We start from the raw sequence: 21,202 nt of genomic DNA on the forward strand, positions 1-21,202 counted from the left end.
GGCATAAGCGCTTGTGTATTGATGCTTTCAGGTATACACCTTATTTGGATATTACTGTGATTTTCTTGGTCTTCAACCATATTAAACAGACTGCTTATCTGTTGGCTGTGAAACTCCAGTGTTTGTTTATGAGCATTATGATGGCCCATGCCTTATATGACATAATCCTCTAATCTCTGTACCTCGTCAGTGAGCTGTTGCACAGAATGCGAGTCCCGACACCGCTGGAACACAGCTATAAAGGAACGAGAGTATGAGTGTTTTTATTTTAAAAAGACCAAACATGAGGAATAACAAGGGGTTGTCCTACTAGTGGATAATCCCTTTAAGAAAATACAATTTTCAGTTATCTTTTCTAACATTCTGAACATGAAAAAGGCTTCTCTCCTGTGTGACCTTTCGGAAGTTTATTAAAGGTTGATTTCTGTGTAAAACATTTCCCACATTGTGAACAGAAAAAAAGGCTTATAACCTGCATGAATTGTCTCATGACTAACATGTTCTGATTTCTAATTAAAACATTTCCCATATTCTTAACATGAAAAAGAATTCTCCCTTGTGTGGGTTCTCACATGCCTATCAAGATGCCATTTCGTGTTAAAACATTTCCCACATTCTGAACATGAAAAAGGCTTCTCCCCTGTGTGGGTTCTCACATGCCTAACAAGTTCCACTTTTTGGTAAAAATATTTCCCACATTCTGAACATGAAAAAGGCTTCTCCCCTGTGTGGGTTCTCACGTGCCTAACAAGGTCCACTTTTCGGTAAAAATATTTCCCACATTTTGAACATGAAAAAGGCTTTTCCCCTGTGTGGAGTCTCACGTGCCTAACAAGGTCCACTTTTTGGTAAAAATGTTTCCCACATTCTGAACATGAAAAAGGCTTCTCCCCTGTGTGGGTTCTCATGTGCCTAACAAGGTCCACTTTTTGGTAAAAATATTTCCCACATTCTGAACATGAAAAACGCTTCTCCCCTGTGTGAGTTCTCTGGTGGTTATCAAGTTGCACTTTCACCTTAAAACATTTCCCACATTCTGAACATGAAAAAGGCTTCTCCCCTGTGTGAGTTTTTTGATGTATAAAAAGAGCTGATTTATCCCTAAAACATTTCCCACATTCTGAACATGAAAAAGGCTTCTCCCCTGTGTGAGTTCTCTGGTGGCTAGCACAATGTGCTTTCCTGTTAAAACATTTCCCACATTCTGAACATGAAAAAGGCTTCTCCCCTGTGTGAGTTCTTTGATGTTTAAAAAGAGCTGATTTATCTCGAAAACATTTCCCACATTCTAAACATGAAAACGGCTTCTCCCCTGTGTGAGTTCTCCGGTGGTTATCAAGTTGCACTTTCACATTAAAACATTTCTCGCATTCTGAACATGAAAAAGGCTTCTCCCCTGTGTGAGTTCTCCAGTGGTTATCAAGTTGCGGTTTCAGTTTAAAACATTTCCCACATTCTGAACATGAAAAAGGCTTCTCCCCTGTGTGAGTTCTCCGGTGGTTATCAAGTTGCGCTTTCACATTAAAACATTTCCCACATTCTGAACATGAAAAAGGCTTCTCCCCTGTGTGAGTTCTCCAGTGGTTATCAAGTTGTGCTTTCCTGTCAAAACATTTCCCACATTCTGAACATGAAAAAGGCTTCTCCCCTGTGTGAGTTCTCCAGTGGCTACCAAGTTGCGCTTTCTGGTTAAACCATTTCCCACATTTGGAACAAGAAAAGTTATTCTTCGCTGTGTGAATTTTTTGATGTTTAAGAAAAGACTTTTCAACGGGAAAACTATTTCCACATTCTGAAACTGAAAATGTATTTTTTGCTTTAGGAGCAGTTTGTTTTTGAATTTTTATTTTGTAACTTTGATTTTCCTTAGTAGTTGGTACTGAATCAGAAGACAGGGCCTGTTTCAAAGGATCAGATGACAGATCTTTGCTCTGAAGTGATGATTGTATATCTGGAGTAATGGCACTCACTTCAGTTGTATCCTGTGGAATCTCAAGATCATCTGATTTAAAAATTGAAGATGTCAGCTTTCCCTCTGATCTCCTGGTACAGTCATCTACCAAGAAAAAAAAAAAATATTTATTTTTGAATAAAATACCCTTAAATTTGATATTTTTGAAAAGTTCCAATTAAACTGTCAGTAAAAATAGCAAGTTATGTAAAAAATTTTAAATATTCTTCCTCCCAAATATGGAATAAAAAGGCACCAAACAATGTTATGTAGACTAAAATAATACTAATAAAAATGTTTACTCATCTCACAAAAAAACAAGTCACCCATTCAGGTCCATCATCTGTCAGTGGTAAAACAGAGGGTTCCACCATATTAGTGGCTCAAAGGCTCTTGAAAAGCAACATGGCTTCCATAAACCAATCCAGCAATATCCGCTCTTCCAAAGTCAAATCCCCCCCCTCGCCTCTGGGCCTTGAATTGTGCCCAAATCAGATTTAGCATCCATGTGTTTGTCATTTCTATATTGAGAAGAACCCACTTAATTTATGGTGTGTTTCTCCTGAAGCACAATCTGGGCACTATGTGTTGGTTAATAAAAAAGGCAAATGTGCAATTTTCACTCTCCAACATCCACTGATTACAGATATTAGCAAAGTGTCTTTGAAGCAAAAATATTCCCTACTTCTAATGATTGATTCATTCAATGTTTTATTTCCCAATATGGCAACACTTTATGGGAATTTGTACTGCTCGCGTTTTCTGCACTTTCGTCACATTAGGTTTTCTGCACATAGTGTGTCCCATCTCCTATGTGATCTGCTCCTGCAACGTCTGCTTCTGTCACCAGGAGCGCCTTATTCAGTCTGCAGGCAGCGCTGGTAATGGAAGAGACATGGGAACCAGGAAATTCAAGAGAATTTTGAAAATAATTTGTAAGGTCCACTTGTTTCCTATCTTTTGTGAAGAATTCCAAAATGATCACCTCATAAAGTGGCACAACTGGCTAGGGGACGAGGTTAACCCCTTTCTACCATCGGACGGAATAGTCAGTGGTACGTCGGCATAACAACCAGAGGTCTCCTAAAGCCCTCTGTGGTTGTTGATACCAGATTGCTGTGAGCGCCACCCTGTGGTTGGCACTCATAGCAATGCTGGAATTCAGCTACATAGGGGCAATCTGAGCATCTCCCCTATGTAGCTCCCATGAAGGCTATTGAAGCATGGCAAAAGTAAAAAAAGTTTAAAAAAAATATGAAAAAAATAAAAAATATAAAAAGTTCAAATCACCCCCCTTTTGCACCATTCAAAATAAATAAAAAAAGAAAAAACCCTACACTTATTTGGTAAAGCCACGTTCAGAATCACCTGATATATCAATAACAAAAGGGATTAACCTGATCACTAAACAGCGTAGTGAGAAAAAACTTAAAAATACCAGAATTACGTTTTGTTGGTCGCCGCAACATTGCATTAAAATGCAGTAACGGGCGATCAAAAGAACGTATCTGCAACAAAATGGTATCATTAAAGATGTACGTTTGGCATGCAAAAAAATAAGCCTTCACTCAACCCCAGATCACGAAAAATTGAGACATTACGGGTCTCGGAAAACTGCACAATTTGTTTTTCTTTAGCAAAGTTTGGATTTTTTTTTTACCACTTAGATAAAAAATAACCTAGACATGTTTGGTGTCTATGAACTTGTAATTACCTGGAGAATCATAATAGCAGATCGGTTTTAGCATTCAGTGAACCTAGGAAAAAAGCCAAACAAAAAACAAGTGTGGGATTGCACTTTTATTGCAATTTCACAGCACTTTGAATTTTTTTTTGTTCTCTAGTACATGACATGGTAAAACCAATGGTGTTGTTGAAAAGTACAACTCGTCCCGCAAAAAATAAGCCCTCTCATGGCCATATTGATGGAAAAATAAAAAAAGTTATGGCTCTGGGAAGGAGGTGAGCGAAAAATGAAAACACAAAACCAAAAAAAAGCTCTGGGAGTTAAGGGGCTTAAACACTATTTTGGACACTAACTACTGTAGTCCAAAATTGATTATATACAACAACACATCTACTGAAATGATCAAACTCAACAGTCTTCATTAGTAAGAAATTAGTAAATAGAGGTGAAACCTCTCTGGGGTAATTACAGTTTGGGTCTCGGTGGCTCTTGGCAATCTAAACTATTGTAAAGGACAATATTTTCTGTCAGAGGAATATCATGAAGATATATTAGACATTTAAAGAGAACTTTTTATAATAGTGCAGAGCTAAGGTGTCAGATCTCTGGCATTTGGCAGAGGAAATGGAGACCTTTTTTAAAGATACCTGGGAATTGAAAACTCACATAAGTGAGGCAGGCCGATCCCACCACAATAAAACTATCATACAAAATGAAACTGTAAAAAAAAAGCAAATTAGACCTACTGGTAATTATACTTCCAGGAGTCCATCATGACAGCACGTCAGGAGGTAGTCCCGTGTAGGGACAGGAAACACACAAGAGGTTAAAAGCCCCCCCTTTCCACCAAAACCCCAGTGTCTTATCAATCACTAAACCAGGATGGATGCAACTCTATTTTATTTAACTCTTACACACAAATGTTAACTCGCATTAGTTTCAAAGTTAAGGGGAGGGAATGTAATGGTGCGGTCATGATGGACTACTGGAAATATAATTACCGGTAGGTCTAATTTGTATTTTCCCAGGACGTCACTCATAAGAGCACGTCAGGAGAAATATCAAATAAATGGCATTCTATGGTGGGACCACTGCCTGTACGACCTTTCATCCGTAGGACAATTGAAGATCTGATATCACATCTAACTTATAATGTCTACAGAAGGTTGTTAAATTGGACCAAGTTGCTGCCCTGAAAATCTGGTCTATGGAAGCCCCTGCCCTTTCAGCCAAGGAAACAGAAATTGTTCCTGTAGAGTGGGTTTTAATTTTAAGCATGGGATCTTTTTTCTCTGACTCATATGCTAGTGCTATGGTGGACGTAATCAACCTAGACAAAGTTATTTTTCCCAGTATATTGCAAGAAGAGGTTCGAATCCTGTCTCCAAGAAGCTGTGATCTCTACATAGCGCATCAATGCTGTTCTCATGTCTAGTGTGTGGAACAGTCTTTCCTTCTCGTTTTTTGGAAGATGACAAAAAGATGGAAGAATAATCTCTTGGCTCAAATTTGACTCTGACGCTATCTTCGGTAAAAAGGATGGGTCAAACCTAAATATTAACCGATCCTCTATGATCTGTAAGTAGGGATCCCTGACTGACAGTGCCTATAATTCACCCAAACGTTTTGCCGAGGTAACTGCCACCAGGAATGCCATCTTCATAGAGAGGAAGTTGATGCTGGATTTTTCTTGGGGCTCATGGGGGATCTGCACAGGGTAATTAACACAAGATTTAGGTCCCACGAAGGCACAGTTTCTCTGACTGTGGGTCAATCTGGTAATGGCTCGAGAGAACCTTGCCTCCCAAGGGTGGTCCGCTAAAGGAAAGGTCCATGAAGGCACTAAGGGTAGAGATTGGCACCTTGAGTGTAGTAGGCATTGAGCCCATCTCAAATCCCTCCTGGAGGAAGTCCAATGTTCTGGGAATGTCTGGGCGGACTGTGCTCAAAGTAGATTCGCCAACGTAAGAACAAAACCTCTTCCATATCTTGGAATAGATCGCTGATGTTATTGGTTTCCTACTCGCCTGAATAGTAGCTATCACCCTGTCTGACAATCCTCTGGAACTTAGGATCTTCTGTTCAGGATCCAGGCCAGCAGGCACAGAAGACGAGGGTGTTGGTACCAGAGGGGACCTTGCGACAGCAGATCGGGTCTGTCTGGAAGTGGAACTGGATCTTCCAGAGTCATGCGGTGCAACATTGGAAACCAAATCCTCTTCGGCCAGAAGGGAGCTACCAATATCACTGTGGCCTGATCTTCTTTGATTTTTCTCAGTATTCTCTGTATGAGGGGAAAAGCAGGGAATGCGTAAATAAGACCTTCTTCCCAACTCTGAGATAGGGCATCTATGCCTTCTGGGCTGTCGGCTGGATTTATGGAGAATAATCTTGCCACCTTCGCGTTTTTCCGGGTTGCAAATAGGTCTACATGTGGTGGTCCCCATCTCTGGGTCAGCTGGTGGAATACCTCTGGGTTCAGTTCCCACTCTGAGGACCAAAGTTTCTGCCTGCTGAGATAATCTGCCGTTATGTTCTCGGAACCTTTCAAGTGCATGGCGGAAATGGACAGGACGTTTCTTTCCGCCCACTGAAAAATATTTTTGGCTAAGGTCTGCAGGAGTTGGCCTCCCTGGCGTCACAAGTAGGAAACTGCTAAGATATTGTTCGACAGGACTTTTACGTGTCGATCTCGGACCGTGTCCTGACAGCATTGCAGAGTCTCCCATACAGCTTTTAGCAATCTCTAATTGGAGGATCTTCTCCGGTCTTTTGGGCCCCATGTGCCCTGTAGAAAACGAACCTCTACCTCTGCACCCCATCCGCTCAAACTTGCATCAGTGGTAATCCAGATGCAGGGGTAAACAATACAAGACACTCCTCTTCCGAGATTGTCCTTGGATGTCCACCATGACAGGGAATGTTTTAGACCAGTGGGGACCGCCATCTTTTTGCCTAGGCCTGAGGGATGCCTGTTCCAGGATGCAAGGACTGCACTTTGAAGGTGACTTCAGTGGGCCTGACTCCAACATACACTTGGGATGTAGGATGTCATCAGTCCTAGGATCCTCATGGTGTATCTGATGGAGCTCATCTTTTTCCTCTGTAATGCACAGATCCTGCTTCTGATCTCCTCTTGCTTCACGTGGGGTAGGTAGGACATCCTGCGATGGGAATCAAGGAGGACCCCTAAGAACACCACCTGGGTCCCTGGATGTAAATCAGATTTTTCCCAGTTTATTTGCCACCCTAGGTCCTCCAGAACTTTTATATAGTGCGGGATAGCTGTTGTCTGAGGTGTACAGCCATGTCTGCTACCAGCAGGATTCATCCAGGTAGGGGACCACAACTATTCCTTGTTTCCTCAGAAAGGTTGCCACCTCTGTCATTATTTTCGTAAAGATGCGCGGGGCTGAGAATAGGCCAAATGGGAGGCATGTGAACTGGAAATGATGGTTTGAATCGTAATGGTGTAGAGCAAACCTCAGATATTGGCGGTGGTCTGGGTGATTTGGCACATGATAAAACGCATCTCTTAGATTTAAAGTGCACATGGTGTTGTCTCTATCAGTTGGATGGCAGATTTTATGGTCTCCATTTTAAATCTTTTGTATCTTACCCACTGATTCAGTGGTTTTAGATTTATGATGGTGCAATATTTGCCTGAAGGCTTTTTTATGGAGAATAGAGAGGAGTAGTGGCCCTTATGATGTTCTACAATAGGTACCGGCTCGACCACCCCCAATTCTAAGAGATTTCTGACATCTGTCCAGAGCCTGCCTTGCGCAGAAAGGGATTGGAGATTGGTGATGCAAAACCAATGGGGAGGGAGATGGGCAAACTCTATCCTGTTACCTTCTCCTATGGTTCGCAGGATCCACTTGTTGCTGGTTATGGCCCCCCACTCTGTTTGAAAAAACTGCAGTCTCCCTCGTACTTTCCTGGTGTCAAGACCTATGTGCGGTGGAGGAAGATTGGGTGACTTTACCCTTACCTCCCTTGGGGTAACTCCACCTGCCTGCCTTACCCTTTCCCTTACAGTCCTGCCTAGAACCTTTAGTTTTTTTCCTCCAGCAACCCCCTTTTGTCATCAGCGGCCCTCTCTAAAATATCACCCTGTACAGGACCGAAGACATGTGTTCCTGAGAAAGGGATAGAGCAGAGCTTGCTTTTGGATTGTCTATCCCCTGACCATGTTTTAAGCCATATGGCCCACCGTGCCGAGTTGGATAGTACGTTACTTCTAGCCGCAAATATTAGACTCTGCTGAAGCGTCCGCCATAAATTGTGTCACCATTTTTAACATGGGGATAGATTCTGCTATAGCCTCTCTAGGGGTGTTGAATTTTATCTGGATGGACAGTTGTCAATCTAGACGCACATGGACCTAGCTACCGAGGTGGCTGCTATGTTGGTGTTAATAATCGCCGCCATGGACTCCCAGCTTCTTCTCAACAGACCTTCTGCCTTCCTGCCCATGGCGTCCCGTAGGCAGGAAGAATCCTCAAATGGTATAGCGGTCTTTCTTGTCACTCTGGTGATAGGAATGTCCACCTTAGGGATATCTTTCCATTCTTTGATTTCTGAAAGATCAAAAGGAAGATGGGCTTTAAAGTCACGAAGGATGACCAAGTGCTTCCCCGTATCTTCCCATTCTTCCAGGATCCTGGCTCTAATATGCTGGTTGACTGGAAATACTATTTCTTTGTATTCTGAGACCGCTGAACATCTTGTCCTGGACCGTGCAAGGGACCTCTGTTTCTTCAATCTTCATGGTTGCTCTCACCACTTTCAATAAGACGTCTATCTTCGGATGAGAAAAAAAATACTTTTTCCTCTCCTTGGATGGCCTTTGGGAAAAACATTCTTCCTCGGCTTCAGCTTCTTCCTCTGAGTAGTTCAAGTAAGGGTACGCTTCCTCTGAGGATTCCTCCATCTCCCATCGGGCTCTCTTGTGACGGGAGGTGCTCAGATCTGGCTGTGGAAGCACAAGATTAGCAACGGTGTTCTGGACTTCTTCCCTGATAATGACCCGCATACCTATCAGGAAGGACGCCTGTTACTCTTTTAGGAATTTTGCAACACACTCTGGACATAATTGTTTTGTGTATGAGTCCGCTAATTTAGTGTTGCAATGCGGGCATCTTCACATCCTTTTACGGGAAGAAGAGCTGGATCTTAAGGGGGTCCCTTTATCTTAACACACAAAATTGAACATTTCCCCTTTAACTAAGTGACTACTAACATGAGATAAAGCAGGCACTATGGGGGCACTTACGCTTGCCAAGTACTGCTCGGCTGGTGCTTCTGAGCGAGATGGATTAACCTCCATGGTTCAGACTGTGCACATCACCCGTCCTGTGAGTACCTTTTTAAGGGGTCTTACCTTGTCCAGATGGCCTCCAGATTACCCCGATAGCCCTCATGTGTTCCTGATTGGAACCCACGCTGCGCCGTCCCAATTGGAAGTGTCCCTCTAAACCGGAACTGTGCATCCTCAAATGGCGTCCGGCCGGAATCACGTTCCCCGATGGAACCTATGTTCACCATGTGACCGGAAGCTCCCCTGCTCCACCGACATGCTGAGTGACCCCCACCCAGTGAGGTATCAGCGATGGAGCCTCTTGACAGCAGGAAGGAAAGAGATCCAGTCCCACTGAGCTCCGGTAAGTATCGCGCTCCTGCGATCCTCTTGCATGCTGTACTGCTAGGAACAGGAAAAACACTGGGGTTGGGGTGGAAGCGGGGCTTTTAACCTCTTGTTTGTTTCCGGTCCCTAGAGGATATACGGGACTACCTCCTGACGTGCTGTCATGAGGGATGTCCGGGGAAAGACATTTTTTATTCTCTGTTGCACCCTTAACAACATATGTTTCAGGGTCAGGATAAAGGGATACTCTGCTACTATTGTACAGAAATTCACACTTGGCCCTCACTGCACATTCAATGTTGTCGATCATAAAAGTGAATTTTGGCCCAAAAGACTAGACCTGGTCTTGTACGGACCATATGAGCACATTCAGCAGCACAGAAGGGAGAGTCGGTAGATTCATTTAATAAGATATCAGGGAAACTAGACCCCCCAATGAACTTCTCTAGATGTGTGGTGAGAACTTTGAATGCCCAAGTGCTTCACAGAAGTTTATAATGCACAGTCGTGAAAATAAAAAATATTTTTTTTCCACAAAAAAGATTTTGTAGCCCCCAAGTTTTTATTTTCACAAGGGTAACAGGAGAAATTGGACTCCAAAAGTTGTTGTCCAATTTATCCTGAGTACGCTGATGCCCCATATGTGGGGGTAAACCACTGTTTGGGCACACGGCAGAGCTCAGAAGGGCGGGAGCACCATTTGACTTTTTGAGTGGAAAATTGGCTGTCGTGTTTGGAGACCCCCTGATGTACCTAAAAAGTGGAAACCCCCCAATTCTAACTCCAACCCTAACCCCAATACACCCCTAATCCTAATCCCAACCCGATCCATAATCCTAATCACTACCCTAACGATAATCACAACCCTAACCCCAAAACCCTAATCATAACCCTAATCAAAACCCTAAATCCAACACACCCCTAATCCTAATCTCAACCCTAACCTCAAACCTAACCCTAATCCCAACCTTAGCCCTAATCCCAAACCTGTTGTGAATTCTGTGGCAGAGCTCCCTCCTGTGGTCACAAGTGGTACTTCGGCTGATTCTCTCTGTGAGCTTCCGTTGGTGGAGGGAAGTGGTACTGCGGCTTCTGAGTTTCCTCCCTCAGGTGTTGTGGTGAGGTTGTTAGGGGCTGCTCTACTTAACTCCACCTAGTGCTTTGATCCTGGCTTCCTGTCAATGTTCCAGTATTGGACTTGTTTTCCTCCTGGATCGTTCCTGTGGCCTGCTGCTCTGCATAGCTAAGTTTTCCTTTGCTATTTTGTTTGCTTTTCTTCTGTCCAGCTTATCTATTTGTTTGCTGGAAGCTCTGGGACGCAGAGGGTGTACCTCCGTGCCGTTAGTTCGGTACGGAGGGTCTTTTTGCCCCCTTTGCGTGGTTTTTAGGGTTTTGTGTTGACCGCAAAGTTTCCTTTCCTATCCTCGCTCTGTTCAGAAAGTCGGGCCTCACTTTGCTAAATCTATTTCATCTCTACATTTGTCTTTTCATCTTTTCTCACAGTCATTATATGTGGGGGGCTGCCTTTTCCTTTGGGGTATTTCTCTGAGGCAAGGTAGGCTTATTTTCTATCTTCAGGCTAGCTAGTTTCTCTGGCTGTGCCGAGTTGCATAGGTAGCGTTAGGCGCAATCCACGGCTGCCTCTAGTGTTGTTGGAGAGGATCAGGGATTGCGGTCAACAGAGTTCCCACGTCTCAGAGCTCGTTCTATGTTTTTGGATTATTGTCAGATCACTGTATGTGCTCTGACCTCTATGTTCACTGTGGTACTGAATTGCCTAATCATAACACAAACGTAACCCTAATCCCAAGCGTAACCCTAATGCCAACACTAACCCTAATACTAACCCTAATCCAAACCCTAACCCTAATCCCAACTCTAACCCAAACTATAGCCGCAACCCTAGCCCTAACTTTAGCCATAACCCTAACCCTAAATTTAGCTCCAACCCTAACCCTAGCCCAACCCTAACCCTAACTTTAGCCCCAACCCAAGCCCTAACCCTAAGGCTACTTTCACATTTGTGTCGTGTGGCATCCGTCGCAATCCGTCGTTTTGGACAAAAACCGGATCCTGCAAATGTGCCCGCAGGATGCATTTTTTGCCCATAGACTTGTATTGCTGATGGATCGCGACGGATGGCCACACGTCGCGTCGGTCGTGCACTGGATCCGTTGTGTTTTGGTGGACCGTCGTCACAAAAAAGTTCAATGTAACTTTTTTGTACGTCGTGACCGCCATTTCCAACCACACATGCGTGACCGTAACTCCGCCCCCTCCTTCCCAGGACATAGACCGGGCAGCGGATGCGTTGAAAAACTGCATCCGTCGCCCACGTTATGCACAATTTTCACAACGTGCGTCGGTACGTCGTGCCAACGCATTTCGACGGCCCGGTACCGACGCAAGTGTTAAAGAAGCCTAACCCTGGCCCTAACCCTAAATTTAGCCCCAACCCTAACCCTAAATTTAGCCCCAACCCTAATTTTAGCCCCAACTCCTCCTTAATTACCGGCGATCGCACTAGGGGGGGGTCGGTAAAAACCCCCGAATCATGTTCTCTGGGGTCTCGGCTACCCCCGGCAACCGAGACCCCAAAGAAAATTCGACTCTGGGGGGTGCTATTCACTTTATCCACAGCGCCGTTAATTAGTGGCGCTGTTTTAAGTACCCTTAACTGCCGCCGTTAAAAGGCGTATCGGCGGTCGTTAAGGGGTTAAAGTGTTCCTGAGGAGTAAAAAGTTAATAGTACCTTATGTGATCAATCTAATTGTTTCTGGCAGTATAATCATTTTAGTCCGTTTTTTAACTATTCATTACATCCTTGTCCTTATGTATAGCATATGTAACCAGGGCAGAGATGAGAGAATATTTCAATGTGTGGCCTCCCTGCTAACATCCTTGCACCACTCCAGTCTGTCCTTAACTCTGCTGTTTGGCTAATCCACCTCTCTCCTCGCAACTCCCCTGCTTCACCCCTCTGCAAATGCCTCCATTGGCTCCCAATTCCCCAACGAATCCAGTTCAAACTACTAACACTGATCTACAAAGCAATCCACAACATGTCCCCTCCGATCCGTGTAGGCCTCCTGTGCTGGGAGCCTTGAAACCACATACAACAGCACAACCTGCTTTCATGCTCAGCAACTCTCTGGTGGCACAAATATCAGTTTTGTTGAATACCATTGTCAGAAAAATGTAAGGATAGTAGTAACACAGGTGGGTGACTTCAATGAAGTGGAGGCCCGACGGTCTTGAAGGCCTACTGCTACAGGCAACACGTAAGACCCAACCAGTATTCTACATTTTTACAAAAATTAGTGGCAGGCACCAACAAAGTGGCATTAATTGCAATAGAGTAGAATTAGTATAGCGGGGACCGACACCTCTTCCACTACACCCAACCCAGCAGATATACACTGTAACAGGCAAGGTGGTGAAAGCACTGTGCCATATCCCTCTGAAAGCCTGGAAGGGCCTAACTAGGTGACCTACCAAATCCCAACTCAGATAAGTGGCAGCAGGCGAAAACTGAGACCCAAGGATGGATAATGAGCTGGCACCAGGTGCTACTCCATGGCTGACCTACAAAAGTTGGCAGTTGACTCCCTACAGCGGGAAGTCTGCTACTGCCTGAAGGAGGCATGAAGAATGCTGATAGGCACTGTAAGGACACTGGAACCACGGGTGCAGATGGGACCAGCTGAGGAACAGAAAAGCACTGGCAGGTGCGGCCTGGACCAGCTGATGGACATAAGGGCACAGACAGGTACAGGTTAGACAAGCAGATGAGGGAACCTGGGAAATCTGACAACTAGCAAGACTGCAAGGCAAACTAACATCGTAGTTCAGAGCTCAGGCACCTCCCATATTGGAGGAGAAGCCTTAAATAGGTGTCACCCAGCTACAGGGAGACACCTTAGGTTGACACGGGCGGTTGGTCCCTTTAAGAAGGAGCGCATGCACACCCTAAGCATAGTGCCCAGCCCTACAACTGAACCTTGGTGGACACCGACCCATAGCAGGCGAGATAAGGAGGTGGTGTGTGTGAGTGGGAGACATTGAATGTCCTGTCTGTTAGGTACGAGGAGATCCAACAAAGGGCCATGCCTGTAATGTCAGCAGATCACAAAGTCTGTAGTAAGGCTACTTTCACAAGAGAGAGAGAGAGAGTGGAGAATGGAAAATGCATGATTTGAATGGAAAAAAGGCATGAAAAACCGGATTCATCATTTTACCTCACATTTCATCCTCCTTTTGCTGGGTCAGTCGCTGGGTGTTTTTTCGCCGTACAGAAAACAACATTCCTATGTACATTTTCTCCGGCTGCTGGAAAGCTAATATGACGGTTCCGGCAAAGAACGGATGAAACGTGAGGCCATCCGTCGCTAATATAAGTCTGTGAGAAAAAAACGGATCTGGTGGCAACTTTTGCCGGATCATTTTTTTTTCAAAATTCGCCTGATTGTGCCTGATGGCAAAAACCTGATGTGTGAAAGTAGCCTAAGAGGGAATGGTCCACTGTTTCAAGGGCAGATGACAGGTCCGGGAGAAGGAGCATGACAAACTTGTGTCGCTTTTATTTGGCGTTAGTAGGTTGTTGGTGACTTTAGTCAGGGGAGTTTCAGTGGAAAGTTGAGGTCTGAAGCCAGATTATAAGCCATCAAAGAGGGAGCAAGAGGAGAGGTGGAAGGACAGTTCAAATTGGACGTGTTGTTCCAGTAATCTGGAGGCATAGGGGAGAAATGATATGGAGTGATAGCTGGACACAGAGGATGGGTTAAGGGTGAGCTTTTTGAGGATGGGTGTGTGTTGTGAATTCTGTGGCCAAGCTCCCTCCTGTGGTCGAGAGTGGTACTTCGGCTGGTTCTGTCTGTGGGCTTCCTTTGGTGGATGAGAGTGGTACTGCGGCTTCTGAGTTTCCTTCCTCAGGTGATGAGGTTAAGTCGTTAGGTGCTGCTCTATTTAACTCCACCTGGTGCTTTGATCCTGGCCTCCAGTCAATGTTCTAGTATTGGTCTTGCTTCCTCCTGGATCGTTCCTGTGGCCTGTCTATCCTGCATAAGCTAAGTTTTGCTTGTGTTATTTTTTGTTTGCTATTTTTTCTGTCCAGCTTGCTTTATTGGTTTTTCTTGCTTGCTGGAAGCTCTGAGACGCAGAGGGAGCACCTCCGTACCGTTAGTCGGTGCGGAGGGTCTTTTTGCCCCTCTGCGTGGTTGTTTGTATTTTTTTGTGTTGACCGCAAAGCTATCTTTCCTATCCTCGGTCTATTCAGTAAGTCGGGCCTCACTTTGCTAAATCTATTTCATCCCTGTGTTTGTATTTTCATCTTACTCACAGTCATTATATGTGGGGGGCTGCCTTTTCCTTTGGGGAATTTCTCTGAGGCAAGGTAGGCTTATTTTTCTATCTTCAAGGCTAGTTAGTTTCTCAGGCTGTGCCGAGTTGCATAGGGAGCGTTAGGCGCAATCCACGGCTACCTCTAGTGTGGTGTGATAGGATTAGGGATTGCGGTCAGCAGAGTTTCCACGTCTCAGAGCTCGTCCTTTGTTTTTGGTCATTGTCTGGTCACTTTGTGTGCTCTGAACTTCAATGTCCATTGTGGTTCTGAATTACCTGTTCATAACAGTACTGGAGGCCCAAAGTACTAATGCTTCTCAATAGAGGGAAAAGAGAAGTTCTGAGACCATTTTTTTTTCTTTGCACTGTGTTCTGTCTTTCTTTTCCCCTTTACATCAGGGTGATTCAGAACACAGGTGTGGACATGGACATTCAAGGTCTGTTCTCTTTGATGGATAATCTCGCTATAAATGTACAGAATATTCAAGATTTAGTGGTTCAGAATCCTATGTTAGAACCTAAGATTCCTATTCCTGAGTTATTTTCTGGAGATAGAGCAAAGTTTTTGAATTTTAAAAATAATTGTAAACTATTTCTGGCTTTGAAACCCCGCTCCTCTGGTGACCCAGTACAACAAGTTAAGATCATTATTTCTTTATTACGTGGCGACCCTCAAGACTGGGCATTTTCCCTTGCGCCTGGAGATCCTGCATTATGTAATATTGATGCGTTTTTTCTGGCGCTCGGATTGCTGTACGACGAACCTAATTCAGTGGATCAGGCAGAGAAAAATTTGCTGGCTCTGTCAGGGTCAGGATGAGATAGAGATTTATTGTCAGAAGTTTAGAAATTGGTCCGTGCTCACTCAATGGAATGAATGTGCGCTGGCAGCTATTTTCAGAAAGGGTCTCTCTGAAGCCCTTAAGGATGTCATGGTGGGATTTCCTATGCCTGCTGGTCTGAATGAGTCTATGTCTTTGGCCATTCAGATCGGTCGACGCTTGCGCGAGCGGAAATCTGTGCACCATTTGGCGGTATTATCTGAGCATGAACCTGAGCCTATGCAGTGCGATAGGACTTTGACCAGAGCTGAAAGGCAAGAACACAGACGTCAGAATGGGCTGTGTTTCTACTGTGGTGATTCCACTCATGCTATCTCCGATTGTCCTAAGCGCACTAAGCGGTTCGCTAGGTCTGCCACCATTGGTACGGTACAGTCAAAATTTCTTTTGTCCGTTACTTTGATCTGCTCTTTGTCTTCCTATTCTGTCATGGCATTTGTGGATTCAGGCGCTGCCCTGAATTTGATGGAGTTTGCTAGGCGCTGTGGGTTTGTCTTGGAGCCCTTGCAGTGTCCTATTCCATTGAGAGGAATTGATGCTACGCCTTTGGCCAAGAATAAGCCTCAGTATTGGACCCAGCTGACCATGTGCATGGCTCCTGCGCACCAGGAGAATATTCGCTTTCTGGTGTTGCATAATCTGCATGATGTGGTCGTGTTGGGGTTGCCATGGCTACAAGTCCATAACCCAGTATTAGATTGGAAGTCAATGTCTGTGTCCAGCTGGGGTTGTCAGGGGGTACATGGTGATGTTCCATCTCTGTCTATCTCATCATCCACCCCTTCTGAGGTCCCAGAGTTCTTGTCTGATTACCAGGATGTATTCGATGAGCCCAAGTCCAATGCCCTACCTCCGCATAGGGATTGTGATTGTGCTATCGATTTGATTCCTGGTAGTAAGTTTACTAAGGGTCGTCTGTTTAAATTATCTGTACCTGAGCACGCCGCTATGCGGAGTTACGTGAAGGAGTCTTTGGAGAAGGGTCATATTCGCCCGTCATCGTCGCCATTGGGAGCAGGGTTCTTTTTTGTGGCCAAGAAGGATGGTTCGCTGAGACCTTGTATTGATTACCGCCTTCTAAATAAAATTACGGTCAAATTTCAGTACCCCTTGCCGCTGCTGTCTGATTTGTTTGCTTGAATTAAGGGGGCTAGTTGGTTCACCAAGATAGATCTTCATGGTGCGTATAATCTTGTGCGTATTAAACGGGGCGATGAATGGAAAACAGAATTTAATACGCCCGAAGGCCATTTTGAGTACCTGGTTATGCCATTCAGACTTTCTAATGCTCCATCAGTGTTTCAGTCCTTTATGCATGACATCTTCCGAGAGTACCTGGATAAATTCCTGATTGTATACTTGGATGATATTTTGGTCTTCTCGGATGATTGGGTGTCTCATGTGAAGCAGGTCAGAATGGTGTTCCAGGTCCTGCGTGCTAATTCTTTGTTTGTGAAGGGGTCAAAGTGTCTCTTTGGTGTTCAGAAGATTTCATTTTTGGGGTTCATTTTTTCTCCTTCTACTATCGAGATGGACCCTGTTAAAGTTCAGGCCATTTATGATTGGACTCAGCCAACATCTCTGAAGAGTCTGCAGAAGTTCCTGGGCTTTGCTAATTTTTATCGTCGCTTCATCGCTAATTTTTCTAGCATTGCTAAACCGTTGACTGATTTAACCAAGAAGGGTGCTGATGTGGTCAATTGGTCTTCTGCTGCTGTGGAAGCTTTTCAGGAGTTGAGGCGTCGTTTTTCTTCTGCCCCTGTGTTGTGCCAGCCAGATGTTTCGCTTCTGTTCCAGGTCGAGGTTGATGCTTCCGAAATTGGAGCAGGGGCTGTTTTGTCGCAGAGAAGTTCTGATTGCTCGGTGATGAAACCATGCGCCTTCTTTTCCAGGAAATTTTCGCCTGCTGAGTGAAATTATGATGTTGGCAATCGAGAGTTGCTAGCCATGAAGTGGGCATTCGAGGAGTGGCGTCATTGGTTTGAAGGAGCTAAGCATCGCGTGGTGGTCTTGACTGATCACAAAAAGTTGACTTATCTCGAGTCTGCCAAATGGTTGAATCCCAGACAGGCTCGTTGGTCGCTGTTTTTCTCCCGTTTTGACTTTGTGGTTTCATACCTTCCGGGCTCTAAAAATGTGAAGGCGGATGCCCTGTCTAGGAGTTTTGTGCCCGATTCTCCGGGTTTGTCTGAGCCGGCGGGTATTCTCAAAGAGGGGGTAATTTTGTCTGCCATCTCCCCTGATTTGCGGCGGGTGCTGCAAAAATTTCAGGCTAATAGACCTGACCGTTGCCCAGCGGAGAAACTGTTTGTCCCTGATAGGTGGACGAATAAAGTTAGCTCTGAGGTTCATTGTTCGGTGTTGGCTGGTCATCCTGGAATCTTTGGTACTAGAGATTTGGTGGCTAGATCCTTTTGGTGGCCGTCTCTGTCGCGGGATGTGCGTTCTTTTGTGCAGTCCTGTGGGATTTGTGCTCGGGCTAAGCCCTGCTGTTCTCGTGCCAGTGGGTTGCTTTTGCCCTTGCCGGTCCCGAAGAGGCCTTGGACACATATCTCTATGGATTTTATTTCGGATCTCCCCGTCTCTCAAAGAATGTCGGTCATTTGGGTGGTTTGTGATCGCTTCTCTAAGATGGTTTATTTGGTGCCCTTGTCTAAATTGCCTTCCTCCTCTGATTTGGTGCCGTTGTTTTTCCAGCATGTGGTTCGTTTACATGGCATTCCAGAGAACATCGTTTCTGACAGAGGTTCCCAGTTTGTTTTGAGGTTTTGGCGAGCCTTTTGTGCTAGGATGGGCATTGATTTGTCTTTTTCCTCGGCTTTCCATCCTCAGACAAATGGCCAGACTGAACGAACCAATCAGACCTTGGAAACATATCTGAGATGTTTTGTTTCTGCTGATCAGGATGATTGGGTGTCCTTTTTGCCTTTGGCTGAGTTCGCCCTTAATAATCGGGCCAGCTCGGCTACTTTGGTTTCGCTGTTTTTCTGCAATTCTGGGTTCCACCCTCGTTTCTCTTTAGGGCAGGTTGAATCTTCGGACTGTCCTGGTGTGGATACTGTGGTGGATAGGTTGCAGCAGATTTGGACTCATGTAGTGGACAATCTGACTTTGTCCCAGGAGAAGGCTCAATGTTTCGCTAACCGCAGGCGCTGTGTGGGTCCCCGACTTCGTTTTGAGGATTTGGTTTGGTTGTCATCTCGTTATATTCCTATGAAGGTTTCCTCTCCTAAATTTAAGCCTCGTTTCATTGGTCCATATAGGATTTCTGAGGTCCTTAATCCTGTGTCTTTTCGTTTGACTCTTCCAGCTTCTTTTTCCATCCATAACGTGTTCCATAGGTCATTGTTGCGGAGATACGTGGCACCTGTGGTTCCATCTATTGATCCTCCTGCTCCGGTTTTGGTTGAAGGGGAATTGGAGTATATAGTGGAGAAGATTTTGGATTCTCGTGTTTCGAGACGGAAACTCCAGTATCTGGTTAAGTGGAAAGGTTATGGTCAGGAAGATAATTCCTGGGTCTTTGCCTCTGATGTCCATGCTGCCGATCTGGTTCGTGCCTTTCATGTGGCTCATCCTGGTCGGCCTGGGGGCTCTGGTGAGGGTTCGGTGACCCCTCCTCAAGGGGGGGGTACTGTTGTGAATTCTGTGGCCAAGCTCCCTCCTGTGGTCGAGAGTGGTACTTCGGCTGGTTCTGTCTGTGGGCTTCCTTTGGTGGATGAGAGTGGTACTGCGGCTTCTGAGTTTCCTTCCTCAGGTGATGAGGTTAAGTCGTTAGGTGCTGCTCTATTTAACTCCACCTGGTGCTTTGATCCTGGCCTCCAGTCAATGTTCTAGTATTGGTCTTGCTTCCTCCTGGATCGTTCCTGTGGCCTGTCTATCCTGCATAAGCTAAGTTTTGCTTGTGTTATTTTTTGTTTGCTAATTTTTCTGTCCAGCTTGCTTTATTGGTTTTTCTTGCTTGCTGGAAGCTCTGAGACGCAGAGGGAGCACCTCCGTACCGTTAGTCGGTGCGGAGGGTCTTTTTGCCCCTCTGCGTGGTTGTTTGTAGGTTTTTGTGTTGACCGCAAAGCTATCTTTCCTATCCTCGGTCTATTCAGTAAGTCGGGCCTCACTTTGCTAAATCTATTTCATCTCTGTGTTTGTATTTTCATCTTACTCACAGTCATTATATGTGGGGGGCTGCCTTTTCCTTTGGGGAATTTCTCTGAGGCAAGGAAGGCTTATTTTTCTATCTTCAAGGCTAGTTAGTTTCTCAGGCTGTGCCGAGTTGCATAGGGAGCGTTAGGCGCAATCCACGGCTACCTCTAGTGTGGTGTGATAGGATTAGGGATTGCGGTCAGCAGAGTTTCCACGTCTCAGAGCTCGTCCTTTGTTTTTGGTCATTGTCTGGTCACTTTGTGTGCTCTGAACTTCAATGTCCATTGTGGTTCTGAATTACCTGTTCATAACAGGTGTGATCAAGATAGGTTTCAATAAGAAGGGAATACACCAGTTATTGACAGGTTGAAGAGGTGGGTTAGGCTTGGGATGAAGACTGTGGTAAGGTTTGGAATGAGGTGGGACATTATTGTGTCAAATTCACAGGTGGTGAGACATCTCTGCCTGCATCTCTTTCACAGTCCAGTTGCTTGTTGTGTTCACCCAATTCCACCATGTGTCAGCACAGCAGTGAGCCCTCATTTGTGCAGTTGTGCTCACATAAAAGATTGTTTTCTCCTACACATGGCAAAGAGCTTGAATGTCACCATCTTCAATCTACTAATAATAACCTTTATTTATATATCGCAAACATATTTCTCATAGCTTTACAAGTCAGCAGTTCATATTAAACAGTCAAAAGTTACCAAGATTAAGATAAACAATTTAAACAAAAACGATGACTCTGCCCTTCAGAGCTTACAATCTACAATGAGGTGGTGGTGACAAAGTACAGGTGCTTATTTACAATGATGGTACAACCATCTAGAGGAAATGGGGGGGGTAGATAAATGCTGCATGAACCTTTTGGGTACAGATGAGTTTGATGGTGAAATATGATCGATGAAGAAGAGAATAGGCTAAATATATATACAAAGGACTTTGATTAGGGAACGTGATAGGCCCCCTAAACAGATGTGGTTTTAGGGAGCGCCTAAAAATGCCGAAGTTGTGGTTATACTCCTAATTTCATAGGAGACAAACGGTAAGAGGTGAGTTATCTAGGCAGGAGATTGGTCTGAGCCGGACAAAGTCAAGATCAGGGGTGTTACTGTCTTTGTGTGTCTCAGAGGTTGGAAGTTGTGAGAGGCCACAATAAGTGGCTAGAGATAGAAGCTGGAATGCAGTTGGGGAGATGGGGCTGTTGAAGTCTCCCAGGATAAGGGTTGGCAATTTTGAGGATATGAAGTGTGGCAAAAAATACTAGCAAAAAGGCAGAGATGCTTACCTGCTCAGGCATCCAAACAAATGCCCATGTAGTTAAGATGGCAGCAACACAGGTGCAGAAATACCGATGAGGCAACCACTCACAACTTACCAATCCCAATGGAGGGGGTGGCTGTTTGGTATATTACTGCACAAAAAAGACTTTTGGCCCTCTATTGGGATTGGTAAGTTGTGAGTGGTTGCCTCATCTGTATTTCTGCACCTGTGTTGCCGCCACCTTAACTAATGGGTCCTCTGCATCCTGATAGTACATTTGTTTGGAGGCCTGGGCAGGTAAGCACCTCTGCCTTTTTGCTAATACTTTT

The 21,202-nt window shown here is 44.9% G+C and overlaps 1 protein-coding gene across 1 annotated transcript in view; it reads right to left on the reverse strand.

The window, feature by feature from the left end:
* Nucleotides 1-247: 247 nt before the first annotated feature.
* The window catches only part of LOC138666477 (oocyte zinc finger protein XlCOF6-like), a 34,479-nt gene continuing 13,524 nt past the window's right edge, over nt 248-21,202 (reverse strand). Inside the window, exon 6 of the mRNA XM_069754697.1 lies at nt 248-2,056. Coding sequence (XP_069610798.1) covers nt 534-2,056 — 1,523 coding nt within the window. The 3' untranslated portion in view covers nt 248-533. The remainder of the gene's footprint in view (nt 2,057-21,202) is intronic.

The sequence above is a fragment of the Ranitomeya imitator genome, chromosome 2 (assembly GCF_032444005.1).
Source record: "Ranitomeya imitator isolate aRanImi1 chromosome 2, aRanImi1.pri, whole genome shotgun sequence".
NCBI lineage: Eukaryota > Metazoa > Chordata > Amphibia > Anura > Dendrobatidae > Ranitomeya > Ranitomeya imitator.